General features: G+C 35.5%; 3 protein-coding genes across 4 annotated transcripts in view; all 3 read left to right on the top strand.

The window, feature by feature from the left end:
• LOC124456112 (histone acetyltransferase KAT2B-like) overlaps positions 1-21,623 on the top strand; it is a 38,854-nt gene extending 17,231 nt beyond the window's left edge. The window contains exons 12-18 of one of the 2 annotated variants that reach the window (XM_047006641.1): positions 1,640-1,720; positions 2,648-2,710; positions 4,090-4,204; positions 7,576-7,606; positions 7,771-7,837; positions 15,900-15,984; positions 21,356-21,623. In XM_047006641.1, coding sequence (XP_046862597.1) covers positions 1,640-1,720; positions 2,648-2,710; positions 4,090-4,204; positions 7,576-7,606; positions 7,771-7,837; positions 15,900-15,984; positions 21,356-21,537 — 624 coding nt within the window. In that variant the 3' untranslated portion in view covers positions 21,538-21,623. Of the gene's footprint in view, positions 1-1,639; positions 1,721-2,647; positions 2,711-4,089; positions 4,205-7,572; positions 7,607-7,770; positions 7,838-15,899; positions 15,985-21,355 lie in introns of both variants that reach the window. The other variant, XM_047006640.1, reaches the window with a different exon arrangement.
• Positions 9,986-11,049, top strand: LOC124456113 (sulfotransferase ssu-1-like). The gene is made up of 2 exons (XM_047006642.1): positions 9,986-10,347; positions 10,414-11,049. Exons 1-2 carry the CDS (start codon positions 10,017-10,019, stop codon positions 10,920-10,922), a joined length of 840 nt encoding a protein of 279 aa, XP_046862598.1. The 5' UTR covers positions 9,986-10,016; the 3' UTR covers positions 10,923-11,049.
• A 3,514-nt stretch (positions 21,624-25,137) lies between the features above and the next one.
• LOC124456130 (uncharacterized protein K02A2.6-like) lies at positions 25,138-26,073 on the top strand. Its single transcript, XM_047006664.1, has one exon. The coding sequence runs from the start codon at positions 25,138-25,140 to the stop codon at positions 26,071-26,073; it is 936 nt and encodes a 311-aa protein (XP_046862620.1).
• Positions 26,074-27,802: the final 1,729 nt, after the last annotated feature.

Below are 27,802 nucleotides of genomic sequence, written 5' to 3'. Positions count from 1 at the left end.
TTAGCGTTGCGTAAAATCCTGATTTATAGGCAATGTGTGTTTGTTCTATGTATCCAAATATAATATTAATATACATGAGTTATACACTAATCACTATGAAAAACATAGTTAGCTTTTCATTAATACCAAGCATCACTAACCATTCAAGATTTACTTGGATACAACTCTTTTAATGGTAATGAAGAACTTAGTTGCTTGAGATAGCAAATTTATAATCTTGAGAAAGTGCAAGTTACACATAGAAGTAAACCATATCTGATAATTTATGAACTGGGTTTTACAACTACAATTGTAAGAGAATTTAACGACCCTCAAAACTAATAGCAATTCCTCTTTTATTAACAACGCATCGTTTTGTATACTTCGATAAGTATAACACAAATTTTAAATATCCAAAGCACCGGTGACATATTTTAATGTTGACAGGAAAGAGCGTTGGTTCATAGAGCACATTCAAGTGGGCATACATAGAAATAAAGAATTCCTGAGAATTTATCATCGACTTCTTTCAAACTTTTCCATGCAAAAAAAGTGTTTTTTAGACCCGCGACACGCGACTTTTTAACCGCGACCTGCGACAGTTAGATACACTCATATGTGAACATTACACAATTGAGTATTAAGCCTTTTATCCCTAAGGGCTTACACGAGGGTGGGCTTATATTCGGGGGATTTTATTCATATATTCATGTTTTTCCGTGTGAAGTTCTTTTGAAATAAATTGTTTCTCAGGAATTAAAACATGAATATATGAATATTGTTTTTCTCACTTTCGAGCTGGCGATGCCACTTCAGCTAGTGACGAAATTTCTTGAAATCCAAGATTTTTTACCAGTGAAAAAACTGTTGTTAAAAGTCCATCAAAACAGATCTTGCGCACAAGAAATAAGCATTGGAAAAATAATTTAATCACCCCGAGTCCAAATATGATCTGTGTTGTGCAAGCTATCAAAATTTAAGCAATTTGGGGCCATCACTGGCCAACGCGAGATCTTTAAAATTTGTATTTTTATTAATTAAAAAATCGAAAATTTAAAGATCTCGCGTTGGCCAGCGCTTGCCCCAAATTTCTTGAAATTTTGGTAACTTGTACAATGTAGTCCATATTTTGACTCAGGGGGACTTTTAACAACGGTTTTTCTACTGGTAAAACATCTTGCATTTTTAAAAATTTCTTTTCCAGCTGTACCAGAAAACGGTAAAGTACTTAAAATAACCAACAGTTTTTGCTTTGTCCGCGGTCTTGGTTTAGAGAATTTTTTCCTAGTGTCTACTTTTTTTACGTATATAGGTGGAGTTTTATGATTTGTTGTAGCACATTTATTACTTAAACAAAGATGACCTGTTAATTTGCGTGGCACCTTGCCTTCCAATATTTTGCACGAAAAAAGTACAAAATTTCTTCATGTATTCAATTATTTTTTGCTGGAATTTTTTTTTAAATTTTTTTGAAGTTCGAAGAAAAATGTTAGAGAAACACAAAAAAATCTACGGAAGCGTTGTGAAAGGGCAACTTACTTTCAATTTATTTGCTTCATGGAGAAGACTAATTCGGCTTCGCTTAACTTGTGGTGTGATAGAGTTTATTTAGAGAAGAACATGTACTTATAGTCTTTTTTGCTGTATTTTTTTATTTTAGGGATTTTCAAAACATATAACCTTACCGAGAAACGTTTACCAAGGCTATATTAAAGAGTACGAAGGAGCAACGCTAATGCAAGTAAATATAGATAATAATTAATTTTTGCTTTCATGATTGAGATTTTCTGGTAAAGGCAATTCAAATTTTTGTTCTGCCGTGTTAGTATTTTCTGTTTAATGAATGAAGTCTATTTTCTAGAAAAGTGAATTAAATTTTCTTTGCTTTTCCATTTATTAAACAAAAGTGAGAAAGTTGCGAGAAATATGCGTTTGTATTGACTGCGCTATACTTTCTTTGATAGTAATAACGTTGAAATAAAGAAAAAGGGCTTGCCACAGATAAAAAAATGCAGTTTTTTATACTATTCCAACTTTCTTTGATAGTCTTAACAGTTCAGTCAACGTCTTAACTCACAGTTGAAGTCGCTTCTGTTTACGGAGAAAATAATTTATATTTGTACAGTCATACAAGTGAAAGTGAATGTTTGCGTTAACGCCAGTTCCCATTTTCGGCCGACTCTTTCTGTCAAAAGCAGAAATCAAAATTTATTTTCTGTGACTCTACCCGAGACTCGGTCGATCACGAAGTTTATGTGTACGTTTATGAGTTTACGCTCGTCTTCGTTTGTCATAAGTGATGTGTATAATTAGAGCGAGGCCTCTGAGGTCAATGTTTTGAGGTATTCAGCCCAGAAATCATGCGTAACCTCATTGCAGATGCATAACTTCAAATTATATATTTCATGTGTAAAAACATAGAATCTACCGACATCTTTGTGTGTTTTTTTTCGTAACTGAATAGCGTACAGTCTTCCCGCAAGTTTTTGCCTTGCTATGTAAATTCCAGGACATTATCATTGTTAATTCCTGAGAAATCTATTGTTTTTGCAATAAGATACACTGAAAAATAACATAGCAGGATTAAATTAGTGGGTTGGGTTGGTAACACCTTTAACGACACTTGCTAAAGAAAGGCAGAGTCAAACTTACGTATTATTCTTTTTAGTGTATTTTAAATGCAAAGATACAATACACCGAATTTTCATCTGTCATCAAAAAGCAAAAAGAGGTAACTTTTACGTGTTTAAAACGAAATTTCCTCCATTGCATATTACAATGAATACTACTACTTCTTATAACCATATATGGTTATGTTTCTTATTGTATGCATGGCCTGAACTAAATGGCCTAGTACTTATAACAAGTGCTAAGATTTTTGTTAAATTTGTCTGGGTTTTTTACAAATTTTTGCAAACGTCACTATTTTGCTTGTAAAAGATAAAACTGTAGATTTTAATTACACAAATCTATCTTTACCATCATTTAAAAAGCCCGTCAATAAAAATTAGTTCTGAAAATTCTATTTCGCCCAAAATCGCTTCGGGGCGTAATAAACGTTAAATTTTCATATGTAAAATGCGCCAGAGACAAATGCTAATAAGATAATATATAACCTTTTACTCTAGTGCATCAAGTAAAGGTCAATGTAGCGTTAAGTAGAATTTCAACGTTTTGATGTGTTTATGCCCAACTCCAAGTAGCCAGGTTTTATAGAGGCGTGAAAACGGCATGGAAAAGAAATTGCGTTTTTAGCTGTAATTATTTGTTTCTACATAATTGCATGAGGTCATATTACTGCAATTATTTTCATATTGAGTAAATCAACCTGTGATCAATCATTTTGTGGGCAGCATATATATATAGTTAATTATGACGCAAGCTTAAATAGTGTATCGAATTTTAATAAGCCATCGCATTTGATATTGTGTTTTACGCCTATATTTTTTACAGATCAAAAAAGATAGGAGTACTTTAGCTTTCCAATGATATTATTTTGATTTCATATAACAATCAGAAATGATCGAGTTCTCTTAGAAGATAAAATTGCAAGACGAAATAGCATTTTTCCAAGTGTTAAGTGCAGTAAATGAGGCTTTACTCTTATTGCAAACAAAAGCAATGAAACAGCGGGTTTTCTTGTGTTGTATGTGCGCTAGAGAACCGTCAATAATTGTATTCAATTGCCAACGGTGGAAAAATAACTATTTCGTCTAGCCATTTATATTTCAAGAATACTCGATTATTTTCGATTGTTATGAAATGAAAAACACATCACTTGAAAGCTAAAGACGTTATCTCTTTTCTTATTGAACAATATAGGCATAAAAACACTATATCAAACTTATTCAGTGGCGCCGCCAGAACTATGATTAGGGGGGGGAAATATGCAGGATGTGCCTTACTAAGCTTCTTAGAAATCTATGTTTTTCAGTAGATTATAGCTTGCATTAAGAATATTTGCCCCCCCCCCTCTACTATTACTCTACTATTATCCTTACTGCTTCAGGTGCATTGGCTTCGTCTTAGTCTCTTGTTATCATCATATCAACTGTGTTTTCGTTGTATTGTTACTATCATTTAAATGCTCTTTATTTTTGAATCTCCAAGATTGTTAAAAAACTCATTCAAAGACGGCAAGAGGAAATCAAGAAAGTCTATCCTGGTTTGACTTGTTTCAAAGAGGGTGTTAGACAGATTCCTGTTGAGAGTATTCCTGGAGTAGGTAAGTCCTAAATTTAAATTGCTGTACGACATATAATGAACATTATATAGACAATCCTTCATTTGTATAAGGTGGCCCATACGTGCATTTCAAAACAATAGCAAATAGTTTGTACAACCACAGATTTATGTACACCAACTGAAAATTGATGGACCGCAGTATCCGCAAATTTATCTTTATTGCATCAACATCAATTTTTTTTACGCAACAGCAAATTGTTTATAGTCGACGGTGAGGTTTCGGCCAGTGTGCTTTTTTCCTATAGTACGTTTACTTCAAAGACTGACCAATTTATATTGTGTCAGTGTAAAGCATCAACAGATTACAGTAGTGATAGGGTACAAAATCCAATAACAATCAATCATTACCTGCTCAGGTCTTGTGAAGATTATTGGTTTATGTGGCATAGACTGGAACTTAAAGGATTAAGTTCCTATTTTACTCACTGCAATGCAATGCCCCGAGCTAAAGTTCATATTTTACTATCGATAGCCACGTGTATACTATATAAAAGGCATGTGTATACTATATACTATACCACGCATAGCATAGCCACGTGTATACTATATAAAATATACCAGAACGCATGAAACGTCACTTGGTTGTCTTAAAAGTTCTATAAAAGGCACAATCCCGTGACTTTTTCTAATTTGCCTTCGACCGTTAACCTCAAGATAAGTATTATATAAGCTTATATTAAACAGATCTGTGTAATAATTAAGAAATAAAAGATGTTTACTGTGTTTGCACAGGCTTACGCAAACCGAGGAGACCTTTGGAGAACTCGAGAGCAGATCAGTGCGAGCCTGAGACCGAAGGTCGAGGGTTGCACATACTCGAGAGTTTTTACCAATGTCTCCGAGGTTTGCGTAAGCCAGTGAAAAGACAGTAAGCACCTTTTATTTCTTTTATAACATAACAATAATGCGAAACAGAAAAATTCAAAATAAATGTTTTAATTTTCCCCCTAAAATGTATAAATGATCGATTTGCAAATTCTCTTTCACTGATTAATTGTTATGATTGATTTAATTGGTTGCGCTCGGATGTGTTTTGCACATGCTAATGCAAGCACGGCTTTAGACCAATCAGCGCACGCGTTTTTTTTATAAAATCAAATGAAATCATGAGAGACCAATCTCCTCTTTATGGCTTCTAAATGCCCGACCTTCGCAGCGTTTTCGTTTTGGAATATTATTACACCAACCAAACCAATCAGCATCGACCAAAAGTTAGCAAATGAAGTATTTTTGATCCCATTGAGCTACTTTCATGGTAAAACAATATTGTAATAATCAGAAAATTTCTACCATTGTGTGGTTTTTTGACTTGTTAACGATTTCATCATCCAGACATATTTACATTTTGAGTGTCAAACTTCTCAATTGGTTGAGGCGGTAGAGACCCTTCTTTCTTATTTTTACATTCATCGCGGTAATTTTAAGTAACTGGTTCTGCCTATCCAATGACATTTGTGTCCTCCATTAGATGCAAAAAAACCTTGAAGTTGTCTAAAATTTGATCTTCTATAATTTTTCTACCCAAAAAAGTGGTCGAATACGCAGGTTCCAAGTACGAGATCAGACACTCTTTATCAATCTCACATGAACTGGACACTGTATCGGAAAATGACCTGCAAAGATATTCTTTAGATTTCAGAATTTTATGAAACTCTAATACTTAACTCTCCTGTTCACCAAAATATCATTTCTAATTCTGGCAATCTACTATAGTTCATTCCTCATAATGTGTTTAGGTGTGTTAATCTCCATCTTATGCATGACCAACTGTAGATGCTAAACTTCCATTTTGAACACGATTCGTTCAATCGATAGGGATCCACCTACATTTTGTAATAAGGAAATTCCTGGGCAATTGCTTTATGTCGGCTCCATCTTCCCCCATGAATTTTGCACTAAATCTCTCTTTGAGATGTTTTGGCGGCACGTTGCCTCTAGAAAAGTTCTCTATGAAAGGAAACTTTTTCTCCTGAGATAAAAAAAGTGATGCTTGGAGTTGTCTGTTTTCTCTTCTAGGTGATTGGTTAGTGATGAGTGTTATGTGCATGACTATGAGCATGTAAAGCTCATATGAAAAGAGGAACTAATGACGTTTAGGAAGTTCCTATTTACGAAACGCGTAAAAGCATAATGTCAAACTTGTTCGTATTTTTTGTTATTGTTGGTTTTCATGATATTAAGCATGATTTAAAGATTGTTATTTAGTAAAAAAACAGTCTGACAAACTCATTCAGGCGAAATTTGATAGTTACAAATTGGAGCCCAGCTCATTCGAATGCAGTCGTGTAAGTTTCTCACTGTCGTCGCCTGTGTCTCAGATAAGTTGTGTTAAACTCTTCTTTATCTATTTAAATATATTCTTTATTTTATTTTAATTGCTGACGAGTTTATTGTTCTCTATCTCTTTTTACACGAAACGTAACATGAGTCATTCTTTTCGATCAATTTGTTGTCGATTTTAATGAGTTTACTATTGTATGAATTAACTATTTGTTATTGTGTTGTCAGTAATGGGCCACCGTACACCTAAGTTTCACTTTTCCTCGAAAGAATGATTTGAATGAGAAAGCTAGGTGTTAGTTTTTTGCTTTCGTAAAATGTATAATAATGCATTACGTTGCAACACGATGGAGGAAAACAATTTTTAATCGTGTTCTTAGCTTTCCCTTACAACCATTAAAGTCGTGTCCTTAGCATTCCCTTACAACCATTAAAGTTTTGTCCTTAGCATTCCTTTACAACCATTAAAGTCGTATCCTTAGCGTTCCCATACAACCATTAAAGTTTTGTCCTTAGCATTCCCTTACAACCATTAAAGTCTTCAACATCGCGCTTAAGTATCTAAACCCGCCTAGCTCAAGCGTATATTCAGAGAGCGTGTGTTTAGTGAAGTTGGGAACATTTCTACTGAGAAACGCAGCAGACTAGCTCCACATGAAGCTGAAAATATCCAGTTTGAGCCTTAATTTGCCAAAACTAAACTTTGGCTATGACAAGTAAGACTTAATTGTTAACTGTTATGCTGATTTTAATTGTACATAGTGTGTATGGTAAACATAATACTGCATTTCCATATTTATTTTCGGTCAACTTGTCTTTGTATATTACTTCTTAAAATAATCGGCAAGTTCCAATTAATCGGTCGATTAGTTGCGATAATCGGCCAAAAGATAATCCGCCTCAGTAATCGGCAGTTTTTTTATCGGCTCATCCCTACTTCGTATAAAATATTAATTTGACGGATAGATGATCATTTTCTTACATGTTTGTTTTGTTGCCGTTGTTAGTTGATCAACGTATGAGGTTTGTTTCACTACAAAAACACTGTAGTAACTCTGTTTCATTTAGGAGAAACTGGTTGGAAGCCACCATTAAAAGCAAGGTAAATCTTGATCATAATCTCCTATTAAAGGATTTGTCCACGCCACGAAACGCTGGAATACAAAAGTCTTCCTTGCTGTTGTTACATTTTATCACTTAAAACATTAGCATGCATTGTAATCGTTTTTACCTTTATCTATAATGTATTATATTTCTCCATAACAGGTGTGAAGAGGCGATTGATCCAGATAAACTTTTTACTCAACTTAAAAATATTCTGACACAAGTTAAGGTAGGTGTTCGAATTGCACATGTGTTTCGTATTTTTAATGGGCAAATCGTTCTTTTGTCGTTGTAACTCTGGTAGTTTTGAACCGAACATAGTGGGAAAGAGGCACCATTAACTACACAAATACTTGTTTGTTTATGTAGATCGTGCAGGTTAGTCCTAAAAAGACTGCTGGTGTTTGTGTTGACTGACGTTTTGACAAACTTAAGAGACGTGTTAGTCATCCTAAAAGTCAAGTGACTAAATCATTGAACTAACCTGAGCGATATACATCAACAAACATGTAACGATACTACCGGGCTCAAATTATTTACTTTGCCATTGATGATAATGTGGTTTGTGCTTTAGTTTTAACGTGCGATAATTTTTTTACTGATTCAGCATGGAAATGTTGAGCATAAGAATAGACGTTCTTATGCTTTGAGTGAAGCTGGGAGTTTGAAATGCTTCTACTGAGAAATTAATCAGGCTTTATGATAAAATATCTTGGAAATAGGTAAAGCGCTCCTGAATTTTTCACCTTGCCTGATAATTATATAACGCTTGGTTTGTGGCCCAGTGACATGGAAGATTTAATTCCTGTTTGCCCATAAATTGGCAAAAAATTACGTATGCCAAACTACTCTTGCAAATGCCAAACCTTATTTCATAATATCCTTGCTTCACCCTTTTTCTTACATATACAACTACTTAACTAACATTTAGTCTATGGCAATATGCTGACTCTCATTCTGAAACTTGCTGACTTTTACATCTTTGTAAAATATAAATTGTTTCCAAACTATCATCGTTACTTCTCATAGAACTATTGATGAAAGCCAGTTCATATATCTTTAAGTTTAAAGTCCACTGCTTTGGACAAACTATACATGTAAGAAATCATTTAATCAACACATAACAAACCAGATATCTGTCGTACAAGAAACGAGACAGCATTATTTGTGTCACACGAGAGATGCTTACCAACCTTGTATCCAAATTATTTTCCCAACTACGCTTCGGTTGATGTCGTACAAGAATATTTCATTTCTGTTTGAATTTGGCCCATGTGGTCTTAATCGTATTTTTGAGCATTTGACGAATCCTAAAGTAAACAACAAGCATTACCCTTAGAAATTACATTGCCCCACAATTGCTGGTAGTGGTTCGCTCGAAGTTGGTAAGGAATTTTTTTGAAGAATTGAAACCAACATTGCTCGCGCATAACAAGCGCTTGGTTAATTCAATTTTCTTTCTATCGATTTCTTTTGAGGCAGTTTGCCAATCAAAGTAAGTTCAATGGACACATGCTTTCAAATGACGAATTATTGTTTTCAAAGAATTCAAATAATTTTGTATGAACTCCTCCACTTCTTTATCTCCGCTTTGATGCAAAAAGGGAATTCTTTGAACAAAGAGAATGAGTCAAAACTTGTGTGAAATCCTGCGAATCTGCTTTTTGGGGTGATTGCTGGTTAGGAAATTCACGTTTTGTTGACAAGGGTAGTTGATTGCTACCTACATGATCCTACGACAGGTAGTTGGATGCTTGATTCTTGCTCAGAAGTATATTTTTAAGAAGGATTAGGGGAACAAAGTTCCTCCAAAAGTATAGTTTACTTTCTTTATGGCGAACTCTTCTATCCAAGCACTTCTGGAGGCTAGGAAAAGTTAAATATTTAGCATATATGTGTATTAGTATTACAAAAGTATCGGCATGGAACAGTCTTTAAGGAGAGCCCATTCCTAGAGGAGATATTGTCGCCCTTCCAAAATAAAGTTATCGTTATATAGGCGCGTCATTCCTAACAAAATATTGTCGCCCTTCCAAAATAAAGTTATCGTTATATAGGCGCGTCATTCATAGAGAAATTGTATAGAAAGAAAGGTTTGCTTTTGAAGAATAAATGAAACAATAGAGTTACACAATTAAAAGAAAATAAAGAGAAATAGCAGGTAAAATGTCGTGCTAAGGTTATCGTCAATGACAATTGCGCCGAAGAAAAAAGCCAATCGTTTTCATATTTGTAAGCATGCATGCATTCACTGTTGCGCAGTAGCGTGCACGTGATACGGCTAATCGGATAAAATTGATGTTGGATAATTTCGGATCTGACATATTGCCACATCCTAATGAACGATTGTTAAATAGTTAGTGAGCAGGCAGCCCATTGTATTTTTTACTGATAGAAAATACGCAAAGATGTCGAAAGGCAATGTTGTAAAATCAAATAGGAATACGCTGTCGCCAGTGCCGGCTTACTTGACGAAAGAAAGCTTTGAGCACGCAGCTAGTTTTGTGCCCAAACCAAGTGATTTCTTCGTATGTTGTCCACCAAAATGCGGCACGACATGGGTGTCACAAATAGTTCATCAGTTGAGAAGCGGAGGAGACATGAGTTTTAATGATATAGACGAAGTTGTATTGTGGATTGATGCAGCTTATACATTTGGCGATGTCATCGATGCGGAACAGAAATATCAGCCTCGGGTTTTTAAAAGCCATATGTCATACAACACCCTTCCTAAAGGCGGTAAATATGTTGTTATTTATCGAGATCCTTGCGCAGCTATCTACAGTTTCTATAATTTCTTTGAAGGCTTCTTTTATGCTCCAGGAGAAATGACAATTGAGACGTTTATATCGGATATATATATCAAGAAGATAAAAGTAATGCGAGATTACTTTAAGCATTTATGCAGTTGGTGGCCAAAGCGAAATGATTCCAATATTTTAATGCTCACTTATGAAGACATGTTGAATGATTTGGAAAGTGCCATTCGCTCTATTGCAGCTTTTATGAATATAACCAATGAAGCGACTATAAAAACAACTGTAAAGATGAGCTCGTTTGACTTTATGAAGGCGAACCAAGAGAAATTCGACACAAACCTCTTCGTGCGAAATTTACAAAAACTTGGATATCAGGGTACGAATGCGATAAATCGTGTTGTAACAGGATCTGCAACAAAATGGCGAGAAATGATGAGCGAACAGGCAAAACAATCGATTCAAAACATGTGGAATGAATCTGTAACGTCAACAATTGGTTTTAAAAATTATGAAGATTTTCGAAATGCTTTGAACAGTGAAAAGCAGATTTTTTAGTCTTAGATTTTTACATCCCAACTGGTCGCATGTTTGAATTTATTGTTTAAACCTTTACTGAACAATGAAATAAAGTTAATGTGGATGTAATAGAGGTAGCAAACAAAAGCTAATTCTTTACAAATCATGCAGGAACAACTTTGTCATGTTTAAAGCAGTGAACTTAAGTAGTTTCCATAATAAGCATGATTTCTACATGCAGGAATTATCGTTTGAATCACAGGTTTGAACATTCGTTACAATTACTTATTTCATGTGGCACACAGAAACTTTTTCACATGAAAACACGGCGATGCAGTCTCTCTAGTTTCAAAATTTTGCCGTTTAATGGTCTGTTGCTGGATTCTTGAGAGTCAAAGATGAAAATACATTTAAGATTTTCTTGTGTGCGGATTAGCAAATTAGGGACGATCGAATATGTATTATTTATCGTACATTTTATCACGTTTTATGGCAAGTTTACTTTACAATGTCCAGTGTTGTATCATATTCATTCGTTTCTTTAAATGGCGCACTAAATCACATTCAATAACGATGAGCTCCGGTTGGTTCGTAAGCACATTGACCGATGAGTGTTGTTATGGCTAAATAATAGTTGATTTCATGCATGGAAGATTATCACTTTACATCATCATGAAAACAAACAAATCCTTGTACCATTGCGACCAACTAAATCTAGAGATATCATTGACAACAGCAAAACTAACCAAAAGCAATGTATTCTACCAAAATAAGGTAGGATATCACATGGATGTCGCAAATTTTTCGTCGATAGAGAAACAGAGACATCAGATATGATGAATCAAAGTCTTGTGGATTAGTCTTGCTACGATCTTGTACAGGAAGCAAATGCCTAGCAGAGTTTAATAACAATTACAAACAGAAAGGCAGACAATTTTGGGAGATACAAAAGTGAAACGAATTCTTAAAATTGACATTTCAAACAAAAATGATTGTTTAATGTCCCACAACTTCTTGTGCTTGTCATTTTGAAGCTACAGTAGAACCTGTATTAAGCGGTCACCTTTTGGGGATTTCCTTTGGGACCGCTTAATACAAGTCTTCTGGAATGAAAATCCCCCAGGCGGCCATGTAATATTTAATGTAACTAAAATTGAAGCAAACGGTATTGTTCCTTAACATATATGCAAAATAATCCTTAACAACACGATACAAAGTAATAATTTTTCTTACTCTGAACTAGAAAATAGTATTTATAAAAAATTTACGGCTCAAACTGCATGTCCACAGGGGAGTTGTTTATGGCTTAGAAATTCTGAGCGAGTTCACATTGTTGGAAATACGTTTTCTCGTCTGAAGGGAAATTTTTATGTCTTGAATGGCTGAAGGGAAAGTTAAGCAAAAAAATTTAAATTGCTGGTGTAATACATGCACAAAAACAGAAAATACTGTTGACAGTTGACATTTTTTGTAACTACGGAAATTAAACAATTTCCGAGTAGCAACAAATTTAAAAAACATTTAATAAAAACGACGATTTGTTTAAAAGCAAATAAGTTTCGATATTAACAAATTGCCATCTCCAGTGCAAAATGATTGTGTTACGAAATATGATACTGTATAGGAAGAAACGATGTGAATAAATTATTAAGATTATTGATATGATGAGCATCAATAAAACTAATCCGGATATAAATGTTCAAATTCACCATTACAACACTATCTTTACTTTATAATAGGTCTAATTTCAGTTATCACTAAATATTTATCTATACATATTTTTTTGTTTTAAACCTACTTCAAATAGATCACACTCCCATTCAATGTAAATGATTTCTTCATATCATTTCTTACTATACCGTATCATAATAAAGGTGACTGCGTCCGCTTAATAGAGGTGACAATAAAGATCACTTTAATAGTATTTGTATTATGAAATTTTCGAGACTTTGCCACATGACCGCTTAACGCAGGGTGACCGCTTAATACGGTGCCGCTTAATACATGTTCAACTGTAAAAAAAAAACCAAAAACCAAGCCATCAACAACGCACCCAAGACCGCAAGATATTTCGCCTTAACACTGAACAGATTAACACAAACCCAATCAACCCTGACGACGTGGTTTTCAATTTCTCAAATCGTTTCATCACCCAAAAAGAAAAAGAAATCCTTTCGAAGGGCCTCAACTTTGCTGTTCCACCTGCCAAACTAAACTCGTGCACTTTCCTCACACCATTTGAGAAATTTTACAATCGCCTTTAACAAGAACCCGTCCACACACCCTCTGGCTTTTTCCCTGACTCAATTAAAGCTTAACTAAAGGACAATGCTTACTCGGGTTTTCGCAGTTACAGCCGACCGAATGCCTTATACACGGAGAATGAACTAAACGCGTTAAATGATCTGAGAAATGACAACAGCATTGTCATCATGAAACCGGATAAAGGCAACGGAGTTGTTATTCTGAATAAAAACGACTACCACAAAAAGATGATGGAAATTCTAACGGACACATCGAAATTCGAACTTCTAAATGATGATGCCATCAAAATTACACTGAAACGCGAGAATCAAGTAAAGACGTTGCTGAGAAAACTAAAGGCAGAAAAATGCATAAATGAAAAAACATACAACGAACTTTATCCCACTGGTACACGTATCGGCATACTTTATGGACTCCCTAAAATTCATAAATCCTCCATCCCTCTAAGATCAATCTTATCTAGTATTGACCACTACTCCTACAAGCTAGCCAAATTCTTTATTCCTTTCCTTAGACCAATCTCCGCCAGCTCCCATATTATCAAGGACTCTTTCTCTTTTGTCCAAGATCTTTTACAAAGTGACATTAACGCCAATAACGTTGTGATGGCGAGCTTTGATGTTAAATCATTGTTCACCAACATCCCAGTGGATGAAACAATCGCCATAATAACTAATCACATCTTCTCCAATAACACGTCCTTTCAAGGCCTTGACCGTTCACAATTCACTCAACTTCTCTCCCTCTCCGTCAAAAACTGTCATTTCTTCTTTAACGGCCAAGTTTATCAACAGATTGATGGTGTGGCTATGGGCAGCCCCCTAGGCCCACTATTTGCGAACATATTTATGGCCTTCAATGAGAATTCATGGCTTCACAACTGTCCCTCCACCTTCGAACCCCTTCTTTACCAACGTTACATTGATGATTGCTTTCTACTCTTCCGATCATTGGATCACATACCTCTTTTCCTTACCTATCTCAACCACCAACATCCTAACATCTCCTTTACATCTGAACTGGAAAAAGACAACACGCTCCCCTTTCTTGACGTAAAAATAACTCGCTCAAACGGCAAGTTTTCCACCTCCGTGTATCGTAAACCCACTTTCACAGGTCTCTTCACCAATTTCCATAGTTTCATTCCCATTCAATACAAACGCTCCTTGATCTCCTCTTTACTTCACAGAATTTTCAACCTCTGCTCCAGCTATGAACACTTTCATACCGAACTAGAAGTGGTTAGAAAATTGTTCACCTTAAACAACTTCCCTTCATACATATTTGACAATCATGTTCACCGCTTCCTCAACAATACATTTGAACCCAAAGATCTTATTCACACTGCTCCTAAGAAAATCATGTACTTCTGTCTCCCTTTCACTGGCCTACACTGTCTTCAGATTCGCACTCAAATCACTCGACTCTGCAATGCTGCCTTTCCTCATATCAACGTTCGCTTTGTTTTTCGTTCTTCCAGGCGTCTCTCCTCTTTCTTTCCTTTTAAGGATAGGGTTCCCAAGCTCCTGAGATCTGGTGTTGTATACTCATTTAAGTGTCGATGCTGCTCTGCAACGTATGTGGGTCAAACCACGCGTCATTTACACACCAGAATATCAGAACACTTGGGAATCTCTCCCTTAACAGGGAAGCCTTCCTTATGTCCACCACCATCTGCAGCTCTTTTTCATATAAGAAATACATCTCACCCCGCCGATTTTAATGATTTCTCAATTCTCTCTTCCTCCTCCGACAATTATGACCTTATGATTCATGAAAGCCTTCTTATATCCAAACTTAAACCCTCTCTTAACACCCAAGGCAACTCAATCCCCCTTCACCTTCTTTAATATACCGCCATTCTCACTTAATTCCGTCATCTAAACTTCCTACTCCCCTCACATGTAATTTAACACCCCGTAATATATGCTTGTATTTAAACCTCGTGTATATAAATTAACTCAATTAATCTGAAGATGTCTTAAGTTAAAGACGAAACGTTATTAATAAATCCTTCTCTATTTTGTTATTGTGATGGCTTTTTTAAAAGTATTATGTTGGGCTATTATGTTCATATTGAAAATGTTCAACTGTATTTAGCTTGTGCTCATACCATTGTATGGTCCCATACTATTGTCTTCTGTCAATTTATTTCCCATTTTGTATGTTTATTAATTTGTCTTTACTTTATCAGTGCTTACTAAATAAACTATCCGCTTTTGCAATTAGTCTTTGTTTTCTCTTTTCCTTTGGCAAAGACAAAGGATACACGCTATGTTTTTGGTGTAGGGCTTAGACAAACTACACAAGCTTTACTTCATGAGCATACAGCAGTGTTGACTGCTAGAAATCAATTTGAAATTTATTGCAATTGATCTGTCCCTGAAACATATTTAATGAAAAAAGAAAACAATGCTGTTTTTTCCGGTTTCGTTTTATTTTTGCAAATTACATTGGTTAATTCTTACATTAATTCCAATGATGTTAAATGCTGTAAAAAATGCAAAAAGTCTAATTCATGTACTGCTGAATTTTATTGAGTGTACATCATAGACCTAGATAAATTAGTACTGTATGAGAAGTCAATGAAGAAACTCTAATAACTTATAAGTTTAGTAAATCTTGTTTTGGGAAGGTTTTTCTCCTTGAATACAAGAGTAGATTTTTATTGTTATCGTAAGCTTTATACCGCTAATCGGTAGATTTGATGAAAGCAATCTTGTAATGACACATTTTTGTCCTTTTATTTAGAATCATGCCAGTGCATGGCCATTTATGAAAGCGGTCGAGGTCACGGATGCCCCGGACTACTATGATTACATCAAGTATCCAATGGGTAAGTAACCTAATCTATTAACCATCGTGAAACAGTTCTTGGGAATTTTGGCTGCGTTAAAGTGTTTATATTACGAATTTTGGCCACCCTTTTTTATTAGCTAAATTGAAAGACCTTGTTTCAGTGATTTTAAATCTGCAATTATAATTGAAATTGGATTTTACGTGAAAGTGATTTTACGGACGTTCAAAGTCACGATTTTCAGCATTTTTTTTGCGAACTTTTTGATCGGTATGCTAATGACTTGTGACGTAGAAAGTTGAACACATATATCAACATGGCGTATTCTAATAGTAATCTTAATAAGAAACGCGGAGGAAAACGCTGTGTTGCTGGCGGACCTAATCAAATTAGTGGCGCCAATGATTCAAAAACCGAAGGAATGCCGATGCATCTGTTTCCTAAAAAAGAAACAGAGCCGCAAAGACATAGAAAATGGGTAAATTTTGTGCGTAAACATAGACCGGGTTTTGAGGCTTCCTCTACCTCGTGTCTGTGTTCTGCGCATTTTGAAGATTCTTGTTTTGACCTTAATTTGAGCGTGCAAGTCAAGCTCAAAAGAAGGTTGAAGAAAGATGCTATCCCAACCATTGACGTGGCTGGGATTCCTGAACCATTACAGGACGAAATAACCGATGGAAAGCGAAGACAAGTAAGTTTACGCTTGTTTATGTTAATTTTTCTTTTGTCAAATGTAAATTCGATATACGTTTTGTAGATTATTCGACATACTCTCCATAAGCCATCGCTGAAGGAAACATGTTCTCTCGATGAGGAAGTACCATCTACTAGTGATGGAGCTGAGCATGTTGAAGTATGCACTGGGGAAGCAAACGATTCGCCATTTGAAGAAGAACTACATGCAGTTGGTGAAGATATTTATGAATCCCAGTCTCCACGTAAATAGTGCCATCGTCTTAACAAAAAACTTACATCTTTACAAAAGACTTTAAGCTGGTATAAAAAGACAAAAGCATCTTTGAAGAAAAAGGCCCAGAAGTTGCAAAATGAATATCGAAGCGAAATCAGGGAAAATCGTAATACATCCGTGGTGACCAGCATTAATATAGACGATGAAATGCAGGGGAGTGCTGAAGAGCTTTTCGAAGGAGAATCATACATGAACTGCTCCTCTTCCGAAGAGTCTAGGCAGAGTGAAGATTTAGACGAAGATACCACAAGTAATACAGTCAGGTATTTTATCTTATAAAGATTTAGATCTCTGTTGTATTTCATAATAATGAATTTTCTTAATCGTGTTACAGAATTGATGAAGGAGCAAGCTCGCATGAACAACCTATGTTCATGGTATTTTACATCTCATTGGTTGAGTTATTTGAAAAATTTTGCTTTAACTGCAAGGCTGAAAATCCAAAAGTACACTTTAAAAACATTGGTTCGATAGCCATTGTAGAGCAAAATTGTGGTAAATGTGTTGAAAAGAACTTTATGTGTAAAAGCCAACCTATGGTTTTGGGAAGATATCCAGCTGGAAACGTTATGACTAGTTTTGGTATATTGATGTCTGGTGTCAGTATAAGTCAGGCCATGCTGATGTTCAAGCACATGAATCTCTCAGCAAATAGTGTGTCCACTTATCATGTGCATCAACGCACCTTCTTGTTTCCAGCTATTCTGAAGCATTGGGAAAGCTATCAGTCAAAGTTAATTGAAGATGTGAAAAAAAATGATGCGGATTTCCAGACATGGTCAGGAGATGGACGCTTTGATTCTTTGATTTTTTCTTTTGTCTTTTTTCCCAGACTGACATTGAAGAAAAGATTTTCTTTCATTTAATTCTTTCAGCTTAACCTCTCAGTAGTTGCACTAATTTGTTTTTATTGTTTACTCTTGTTTCAAACCATTAAACTGCATGTCAACTTATATAGTGCATCCATGTATCTCCTATTTGGTTTCCAGGGACGGGGCGGGTGGCTGAATGGTTAATTGCGTGAGTTGCAAGCCAGACGGCGCGGGTTCAATCCCGGCTCGTGGCACATCTGGCAATGTGTCTGTAAACCTAGCCCGGGTTGACCAAAGCCATGTGAGGGAAATTTGGTAGAGGAAACTATGTCCTCGGATGGACTGTATCTGCATCTGCAATGTTGCAGCCTTGTCACAAACGTGTCACGCTGATATCAGTGTTGTAGTTGCGTGAAAGGTACGAGTGATTGTAGTCTGGTCAGCTGCCTTCACTATAATTTAAGTAACCAGGATGTTCCACTTCGTGGAACCCTCATATGTCGAAAATCGACGGAGTCCATTATTTGGTTTTCATCTAGGCATATTTCCTGACCATTCTAAACTCAGCAAAGAAGGTCAACAGTCTCTACAGTGCACACGTTAAAAGACCTTTCCATCATCTCCCCTCTGATGGTATGTAACCTTTCGTGTTACCACTTGGATATGCTTTCCGAATAAAGTGGTAAACACAAGCAGGTAAAGGCCGAGTATTCTCCCATCCCATAGACCCACAAAACCATCGCATCAACCATCTGTATGCCACAGCTCTCAAATACCTGAAGTAAATAAAAAGGTTGGACAAATTATTGTTGATGAAACAATGTTGATGATAACATTGTTTCTCATACAATTTACAATCTTACATATTTAATGATTGTGATGCTTGGCGGCGATAAGCACGTCCATTCCTATCTCTCAATAGTGGCTCGACGTTTTCAAGGACAGCCTCATGAACTAAAGGCCCAAATTTGGCATGCTGTGTTATGCATGATATTTTCTCATTGCTGCCATCGAATGTCATTTTCTGCAAAGCTGGTCGTATTTCCTTACAGCATCTGTACTCTAATGCGCCTTCTAACAAATCGTTATGACAGCATTGACAATTACACCTGAAACGTGGGCGCATTGTGGTTTATAAAGTAACTTTATGTATATTACAAACAGGAGAAAACAACAACTTACCGTTCACCGAGTGGAATTACGCCATCACTTCGTTGTTCTAATGTCGCAGGGAGAATTCCATCGGGATCATCTGGAGTATGCACTTCATCACCATCTCCTGCGAGCGCTTCATCGTCATATGCGAAGTCGTTTAAATGCTCGACATAACCCACGGATTCCGAGGTCGAATCAGATACGCATTCAGACATCGAATTCGAATTATCTGAGCACTGATTTGAGGCCATACTTTCCGGAAAACTTCTTTTTTAATATTTTATTGAAAATACTGTCATTATTTGTTTTTAAGACAAGAAAAACGACTACAAAATCACCTCCTATAATATAATATTATATTGACGGAAACAGACGTGTTCAACTATCTACGTCACAAGTATCAATATGGCGTCGTAAAAAATTCGCAAATAGTACCCGACTTTGGAGGCAAAATTAAGGAACTTATATTTATCTGTTTAAGTCCAGCGACATGTCATAGTTCTTCAAATAATCCAAATTTTCAATTAAGCTCATAAAAAAGGGGGGCTAAAATTCGTAATATGAGCACTTCATATCATTAAGTGGATAGGCTTAGAAGCAGTGATTCAAAACGTTTTGAACAATTCATTCAGCTACTCAATAAAAATGATCACTCCTGTTCAAATTGTTAAGTAGAGTACTTAGATTCAAAGCAGTTCTCTTTCTTTGGCTAAAATAGTGCAAGTTAGTGATCAATTAGCAGACTTTCGTGCAGGTTCCAGAATACCGATTTTTTTCATTATACAAATTGGTATCATGTACTTAGTCTTTCCAATATTCATGCCAACTCTCAAAGAATTTGGGCAGTATTGATGTTGATTTTCTATTTTCCTTCTTGTTTTTACCACCTAGCTATGTATGGCTTTTATATTCCTTTTCATGCTTTCTAAAGTTCTTATTATTTCCTGAAGAACCTTTCCACAATAGTTATGCATTTTGTCCATGATCTTTTCGATAAAGTGCCCTCTGAACTGCTTTCACTTGTTAAAATTTCTTTTCTTCATTACCTGCTTTTCGTATTTCCTTGAAGCTGTCGCAAGTAATTGTTGGCATATACTTCCTGTCTTATTTCATAAGATGCTCCAAAACAGCTTCTATTACCATCTCCAGTATATGTTGTACATTTCACTTGGTTTTCACTTTTATACTGACAATGTCCTCAGCAGCAACAGATCCCATTCCTACAGTTGACCTTGCTATTTTTTTGAAAGCATGTTTATGAACATATTTTTTACTTTCGGTATCCTGTTTACTGTGTGCCATGCGTTCATAACAGAATGATGACTTTACTTCATTATCATATATTTCAACGCCATAGATAGGACAAAATCTTCTCCAATCTTTAATGATTGTGCCCTTTTCTTCCATGTTCGATCTACTGTCACAAGAACACAAGCCAATTGCGTGTTCATCATCCTCCTTAATATTGTACGGCTGTTCTTCCATCAATGTTTCAGCCCATTGTCTGACTGCATCTTTCATCGTAGCATTGGCATTGCCTACGCCTGCTTTCTCAATTTAAATTAGATACCTTTTGTATGCATCATTTGCTACTGGGGAAAGTTCATTGCAGTTCTTGTATGATACAAAGTCAAAACAGGTCTTAGATTTACCTCATCAACATCATCTCCTCTGCCTTGAGGTATGCTTGTTGAAGTAGTGTAACTGCCTAACAACCACAATTGAGATATTCCGACTTTCCATCCCTTTCATTGCTCTTGTATAAGCTAGGTTTTCCTCAAACCTTTCGACATGCATGCACTGCGTATGACAGCGTTCGAGATACGCTCGTTTAGTGGCGTAGTATCTTGGATTTTTGAAACTTGTTGCCAATTCAACATCACCTGCTTGGTCTTATCTAACTTCTTCTGCTCTTTTTTTCTTTTGTAAAGTCGGCATCTTCATTCACAAAGATTTGAAATGGACCGTTCAGTAGTTTCTCAGATGTATATTTGAATTGGGTGTGTATTTGAATTGAGAGCTGTTCATGACGTCTAACGCCAAAAAAGCCCTTCTTATTCTTTTCATTTTTTTGACGTACTCTTTCTTCTATCTTTTGTCGTCATTTTTTCGGAAAAAATTTAAAAAACCCCGCCAGAATAACATAATTCCCTTAAATTGTCGAAAATAGAAATAGATGCAGTTCATCGCTAGCTACGCTTGCAACAAGAAGGCAGATTCGCGCAGACATTTCTGGTTACGATCACCATAAAATTTGTATAAAGTAAAATTGTACATATTGTAAAATTGCTCCTGTTTGTTAAAGATATTGTTTATATCGAGCAAAAATGGGCAAAAAAAAAGTGCAATAATTTATAGGAAGAGAAAAAATACACAAAATTTCAAATTTTGACAATTATTTACTACATAGAGTACTTTAAGGAAATTTTGCATCATTTTGACCTGCCATATGTTTGACATTTTTTATTTCTAGATCTGAAAACTATGAGTGATCGGCTAAAGGCGGGTTACTACAGTACAAAGAAACTCTTCGTTGCTGACATGATGAGGATCTTTAGTAATTGCCGTACATACAATGCCCCTGATACTGAATATTATCGTTGCGCTAACACTATCGAAAGGTACTTTCTTAGCAAGATTAAGGAAATTGTATAGTAAGTTTTCAGCGTTAAATGTATATATTTGCTTGATGAAAGATCAATTCTTGCCTCAATCAACCATTAAATGTAAATTTCCCCTGAGCAAGTTTTACTTACATTATGTTTGAATGATTTTTTTCCGTGTTCACTACGTCATTATGGGAAATCGAAAACACTACAGGGTTTATATAAAAAGACGACCATTGGAAATTAACCTATTTTTAAATTTCGAGGCCTTATTACAATGCTAATTCCTGTAAACGGATATTCATATTTTTACAGGAGGGGTTAGCTTGTAATGAAGTGACGTAATACAAAGCAAGATACTATAGATTTTAGGAGCGGTCGAGTAGTGTAGCCACCAAAAGTGTAAAGTTGAAACATTGCCCAGAAAAACTCAGTTCATCTGTATTACTGATTTGTTTTCCTAAAAATTGGGGGGGGGCAATGTTTCGTAGAGGAGTGGTAAAAATTTTTTATGAGCGGAATCTGGTATTTGGAGAAGTAGCACCCACCCCCTCCCCGGAAAGTACGTCCATGCTAATCCCACTGGTTTCTTTCTGTTAAAAGTACGTAAATTTCCCATGCGAAATAAAGCTTTTGTTTGATTCCAAAGATACGTAATAAAATGCTCGTAGCTGACAACCCTTTATGAAACCGTAGGCTTAGCGTAGTGACAGGCATTTAACTTATTTAACTCGGAAGTACGTGCTTTGTGGGTATAACAGAACTTCTCAATAAACCTGGTCTTATTTTGGTTTGCATCGTTGACGATATTGTTGTTACTTGTTGCATTTGGTGCTGCTATTGTTGTTGTTGTTATTCTTCTTTCAACTGAGGCAATTTAGTTCTTGTCAATTTGTTGCCTTGGATCATGACAATTTTTTTCCCAATTCAAAAAGCAATACGACGGGAGTAATGGTGAGTTTTCGAATCATGTATTTTTTATTTCCCAGCTACATTTCATTTAATAAGAAATTGAAGCCGTATGCAAGATCGATTGATCATAGCGGTGAAAATTAACTGTTGAGAATGTTCATGTAATATTTCATCATAACCAAAGGATGGAGGATCAAAAGAAATATTTTTGAATACTGAATTGAAGAGCGTATTTGCCATGATAAATGACAACTTTAATCTATATAGTTTTAAAAAGAATTGTTAAAAACCAAAACATAAATTAAAGATAAATGAAATGACTTGATTTCGGTAGACTTCTCATCAGTCTAGGTTAAAGAAAATAACAAAACCTACTTATACCTAATTACGTTCAAAACATAAGTTAAAGGAATAATCTTTTTGCCAACGAAGCTCGGGATTGGTTATTTTATGTCATACGGATTCCATGACACGTATGAATCGAGTAAAACAATGATTGTCTCTATTTTTACAATTCTAAATTGTCATCTGAAAAAGGTTGTTGGGCTCTAGTTCGAATGTGTAATTTAACGATGATGCAATCCAGAAGAGAGTCTTTACAGAAACAATCTGAATTTCTTATCGTCATCAAACAATGAGAAAGTTTCATTAACCCAACGTTTATACCACAGCATGGAGGATCGAAGAGGCGAACCTTCTGCATTACACCAAACCTCAAAGATGTTAGCAAGAACTGTCCAAGTGGAGAACTGTAGCCTCACTGCCGATTTATTTATACATAGTTTTACCAAAGCTAAACTCAACCCTTTTGAAACATCTAACATGCAATGGGTGAACAATCAAGTACAGTCTTCAATAGAAACATATTGCTAATAGCTTGTCAAATTGGAAGGGATGAGTAGAAATAAAAATTAAATTTAACTTAAATCGAGCAAATAAAAGAAGAATAAATATTAACAAATAGCCGGAACAAAAATGTGCTATTTAGGTATGTATTCAACTTTTCTGTGTAATGTCATTTAATGTGATGTCATTTTTAGGTGTCATTTTTTCTTGTCTTAAATTTAGAGGTCAGTAGATTTGTTAGTTTTGAAAAATGTGTGTGTAACACCTTATGAGAAGTCTGACAAAAGGCATCATTGTGTCATCTAATTTGATTTTAATTTTAGTTTTCTACTAGTCTTTTAGAAGTGCACAGGTAATAGTGGTCATTTATTGATGAAATACCCTCTACAGAACTGTATTTGATTTTTTAACACATCCTCGCCGAAATTATGCGCAACTCGGGTGTTTGGTCTTTTGAATTCAGCAATTTCAAAACTAACAGTGAATACGGAAATGTTACGTGAAATCACTAAAACTGCTTTACAAGGAATTTGTTTGGACCCTAGGGATTTAAGTAGGGCACTAAAAGGACACCATTACCCCGTGGTAACAATTGAAGGGGTGTCAACATGTCTGTCGGGTGCATCATTGGATGCATGTAGTGGATTTTGGCAACTGTCTTTAGATTTAGTGAGCTCAAAGTTGCTTATTTTAATACGCCCTGTGGTCGATATCGTTTCACTAGGTTATCTTTCGGTATGGCACCAGCGCCTGAAATTTATTAACGAGAAATGGTGAGATTGTTTCAAGGATTGCCTGTAGATATCATTATGGATGATTTTTTGATACATGGTACTGAGGAAAGTCTAAATAGGAAAGTACGTTTAGTTTTATATAGAAGTTGTGAAGTAGAATTGAAGTTTAATGCGGATAAAATTAAGCTAAGAGTTCCGGAAGTAAGTTATGTAGGACACTTACTAACTCTTCAGGGATTAAAACCACACCCTATGAAAGTCAAGGCCTAAGTTGATATGCCACCACCAGAAGGTAAAGACGGAATTCTTCGAATTGTTGAGACAATGAATTATCTTGATCAATTCATTAAGCGCAAGGCCGATGTACAAAAACCAATTACACAGTTCATTAAGCAGAACGTAGATTTTAAGTGGGATGTTTAACAGAAAATTGCATTTGAAAAACTAAAATCAGTGATTATTAATGCTCCACTTTTGGGTTATTTTGACAATAGGACACGAACAACGTCAAATATGGATGCAAGTAGTATAGGATTGGGAGCTGTAGTGATGCAAAATAAAAAACCTGTGGCGCCTGGATCTCGAGTATTGATTGCGTGTGAGCGTAGATATGCAAATATTGAAAAAGAACTCCTGGCCATTGTGTGGGGTACTCAGAAATTCCATACATACCTCTATGGACGAAAGGTTTTGGTAGAGACAAATCATAAGCCTCAGGAGGTGATAGTTAAGAAGTCGTTGACTGAAGCAGCACAGAGCCTCCAGAGGACATTGCTGAAACTGGGAAAAATATGATTTGGAGGTACAATATGTTCCCGGAAAAAATCAATCTATTTCATATTGTTCTGAGTAGAGCTCCTGTAGAAGATATTGAAACAGTATCGGATGATCATGTAGGGGTTTATCTTGTTGAACGGTTGAGTTTTGAAAATGATTCATTGAAAAGTTTAAGGAAGCCACATGTAATGATAATGTTTTATAGCTTGTAATATACTATGCTTTGAATGGTTGACCAAGCTGTAAAGAGCATATTGATAGTCAAGTAAAGGAATTTTGGAGCTTTAGAGAAACCCTTAGTGTTGAAGAAGGTTTATTGTTTAAGTCAGATAGGCTAGTTGTTCTAGTGGAGCTCAGAAAAGACATCTTGAGTGAGATTTATGGTGCACATTTGGGAGAGAAAAAGTTTATCACTGGCTAGAGATTGTGTATTTTGGCTGGGTATGTCACAGCAAGTAAGGGACCGGGTACAGTCTTGCTCAATCTGCAATTCTTTTCGCAATCGTCAACAAAAGGAGTCCTTGCATCCACATGCAATTCCAGAGTTACCTCGGAAACATGTGGGTACTGACATTTTTCAGTTTCAAAATAAACAATACCTGATAGTAGTTGATTTCTATTTGAAATACTTTGAAGTAGAGTTATTGCGACGGAGTCCAACATCGTGTGTGATTAATAATTTGAAAAATTTTTTTGCCAGATTTGGGATACCTGAGGAAGTCAATAGTGACAATGGCTCTCAATGCGCCAACACGAGAAATGTGTTTAGTAGATCTCATGAGTTTAAAAAGTTTGCAAAAGAATGGGAATTTCGACTTGTTTCTAATATACCGGAATATCCGCAGTCAAATGGGGCGGTGGAAAGAGCTGTACAGACGGCAAAGCGAATTTTTAGGAAATCGAATATGGATAATAAGGATCCATTTGAAAGATTATTGAAGTACCGTAATACACCATTGGAATATATTGGTGCGTCTCCAACACAATTGTTAATGGGTAGACGAACCCGGACAACAATATCAATTCATCGTCGTCTATTAACTTCTAGGACTTTTGAATCAGCTGTAATGGTGAAGAAACTACAGCATCGTCAGCTGGTTTCTAAGAAATTTTATGATAGACATAATGGGCATTTATCACCTTTGGAAGCTGCAGATAAAGTTAGAATCCGTCCTAACGGGATAATACGTGGCGTGCAGCTGAGATTTTGCCGAGATCTTCCCTTAAATTTGACCGGAAATGGTCCAATTTACCGGAGGAATAGAAAACAAATTATATCGGTGCCAAATGATGGTGCTCACAATTCCGAACCATAAGTGAATGGGGGACATAATGTAGACAGACATGAGCCTTCGGTAATCGAAGGAAGCAATGAACAAGTGGAGAGAAATGATTCAACAGGTACAGCAATAGGTGTTAAGTCTTCCATTCCTGTGGAGTCTACCGAACCAATACTTCGAAGGTCAACGAAGTTGATTAAGAAACCGGATAGACTAGTATATTGAATTAGTATTGACACGTAATTTTTTTTGTTAGGGAAAAGATGTTATATATTAGAAGTTCAAATTTACCCCAATAACATTTGGTATATAAGTGTAATATTCTTTAAAGTTTAAAACACATATTATTATGATAACGTACATAACAGCCAAGAAAGGACTGAAAACTTGTGTTGTTTCACAATCCTTTTGATGTTTCCAAGACAACTTTCGGTTATTATTAGAATTTTGGCAAACGTATTCCTATCGTCTTGCACTTCCATCAATTTCTTATGCAATTGGGAACACTCATTATGGGAACACTCATTTTTCCCAATACTTTTCTTTTAAACTATTTTTCATTATTTTATTTTGGGAAATTCACTCTAGTGTAACTTGATTTAATCCAATCACACTTTTATTTCAATACTCTTATTTCATTATATTAGCAACAACTATTTTTGCTCCCAAATCTAGAAAATGTTTCTCATGCGTCATAAATGTCCGTAGTCCTGTTACCAGATGTAAGAAAGGTGCTCGTTTTTATGTGTTTAGCCATCTCATATACAATTTTGTAATGATGTCGTAGAGTTTCTAAAGTAGTAGCCCGAGCTACTTTCAAAATTAGTGGCTTCAAAGGGCGGCAACTTTCAGAGGGCGTTTAGCTTTAAGTCGTTATTTTCGTCATCGATTAATTCCAACGGTTGATTCTTAATTCACGCTTTTTATTCGCGGGATTTTTCCTGCAGTTGATCTAAGTTAAGTTAGAATACGTTAATAAAAATATAAACTCATTTTATAAAACTTTGGGAGTATTTAACCAACAATGTTGCTAAAAAAGTCTTTAAATTTAAAATGGGCTTCTATAATTTATTTTTGACCTACCATACATCCACCACTGTAACTTTCAATATGTTTAAAGTTGTGTACGGTTGCGGTAGTTGACACAAATGTACATGAACATTTCATTTCGATAATGAAGTACAATATTGTAAAGCTCTTAATAGTTTTGTAAAGAGAACGGATGGGACGGTTACTTTTAGGAGAAGGTACATTCGAAACTCTACCGTATTTTAATTTATTTTTAGAGAGCGTTTTAGATGAAAGGGAACACAACTAGGAAGTGTTCTGATTGGGGTTTGTTATGTTGACTTATTTATCATCTGCAAATAATGATGTGGTGTGGAGTGACTGATTTTCATAGTATTCTGTTTGTTAATAGTCAGTTTTATAGCCAGCATTATTTCACTCGTATAAATATATAAATAATTACAGCATTAATTTTTTTGTCAATTAAAAGGTAATCTTAACTGATTTGTGATTTGTACGTAGATAACATCTGAAAATTGCGTTCATTTCTGCCAATTTGGTGGCACCAAACGGCATATTTTCCTGCACAATGCATGTTTCACGGGTAGATTGTCTCTTAACAAACATTTTGAATATTGAATATTTGAATTAGGCATTCACAGATTGACAACTCATAATTTATCAACAGAGTGTGGAGAGTGGCGAACAATGTGAAGTATCAATGTGAAGTAAAATAGACAAGCCATTTAAGTTAAAC

Source organism: Xenia sp. Carnegie-2017, unplaced genomic scaffold (assembly GCF_021976095.1).
Source record: "Xenia sp. Carnegie-2017 unplaced genomic scaffold, XeniaSp_v1 HiC_scaffold_42, whole genome shotgun sequence".
Lineage (NCBI taxonomy): Eukaryota > Metazoa > Cnidaria > Anthozoa > Malacalcyonacea > Xeniidae > Xenia > Xenia sp. Carnegie-2017.
This window is presented reverse-complemented; position numbering and strand designations above follow the sequence as displayed.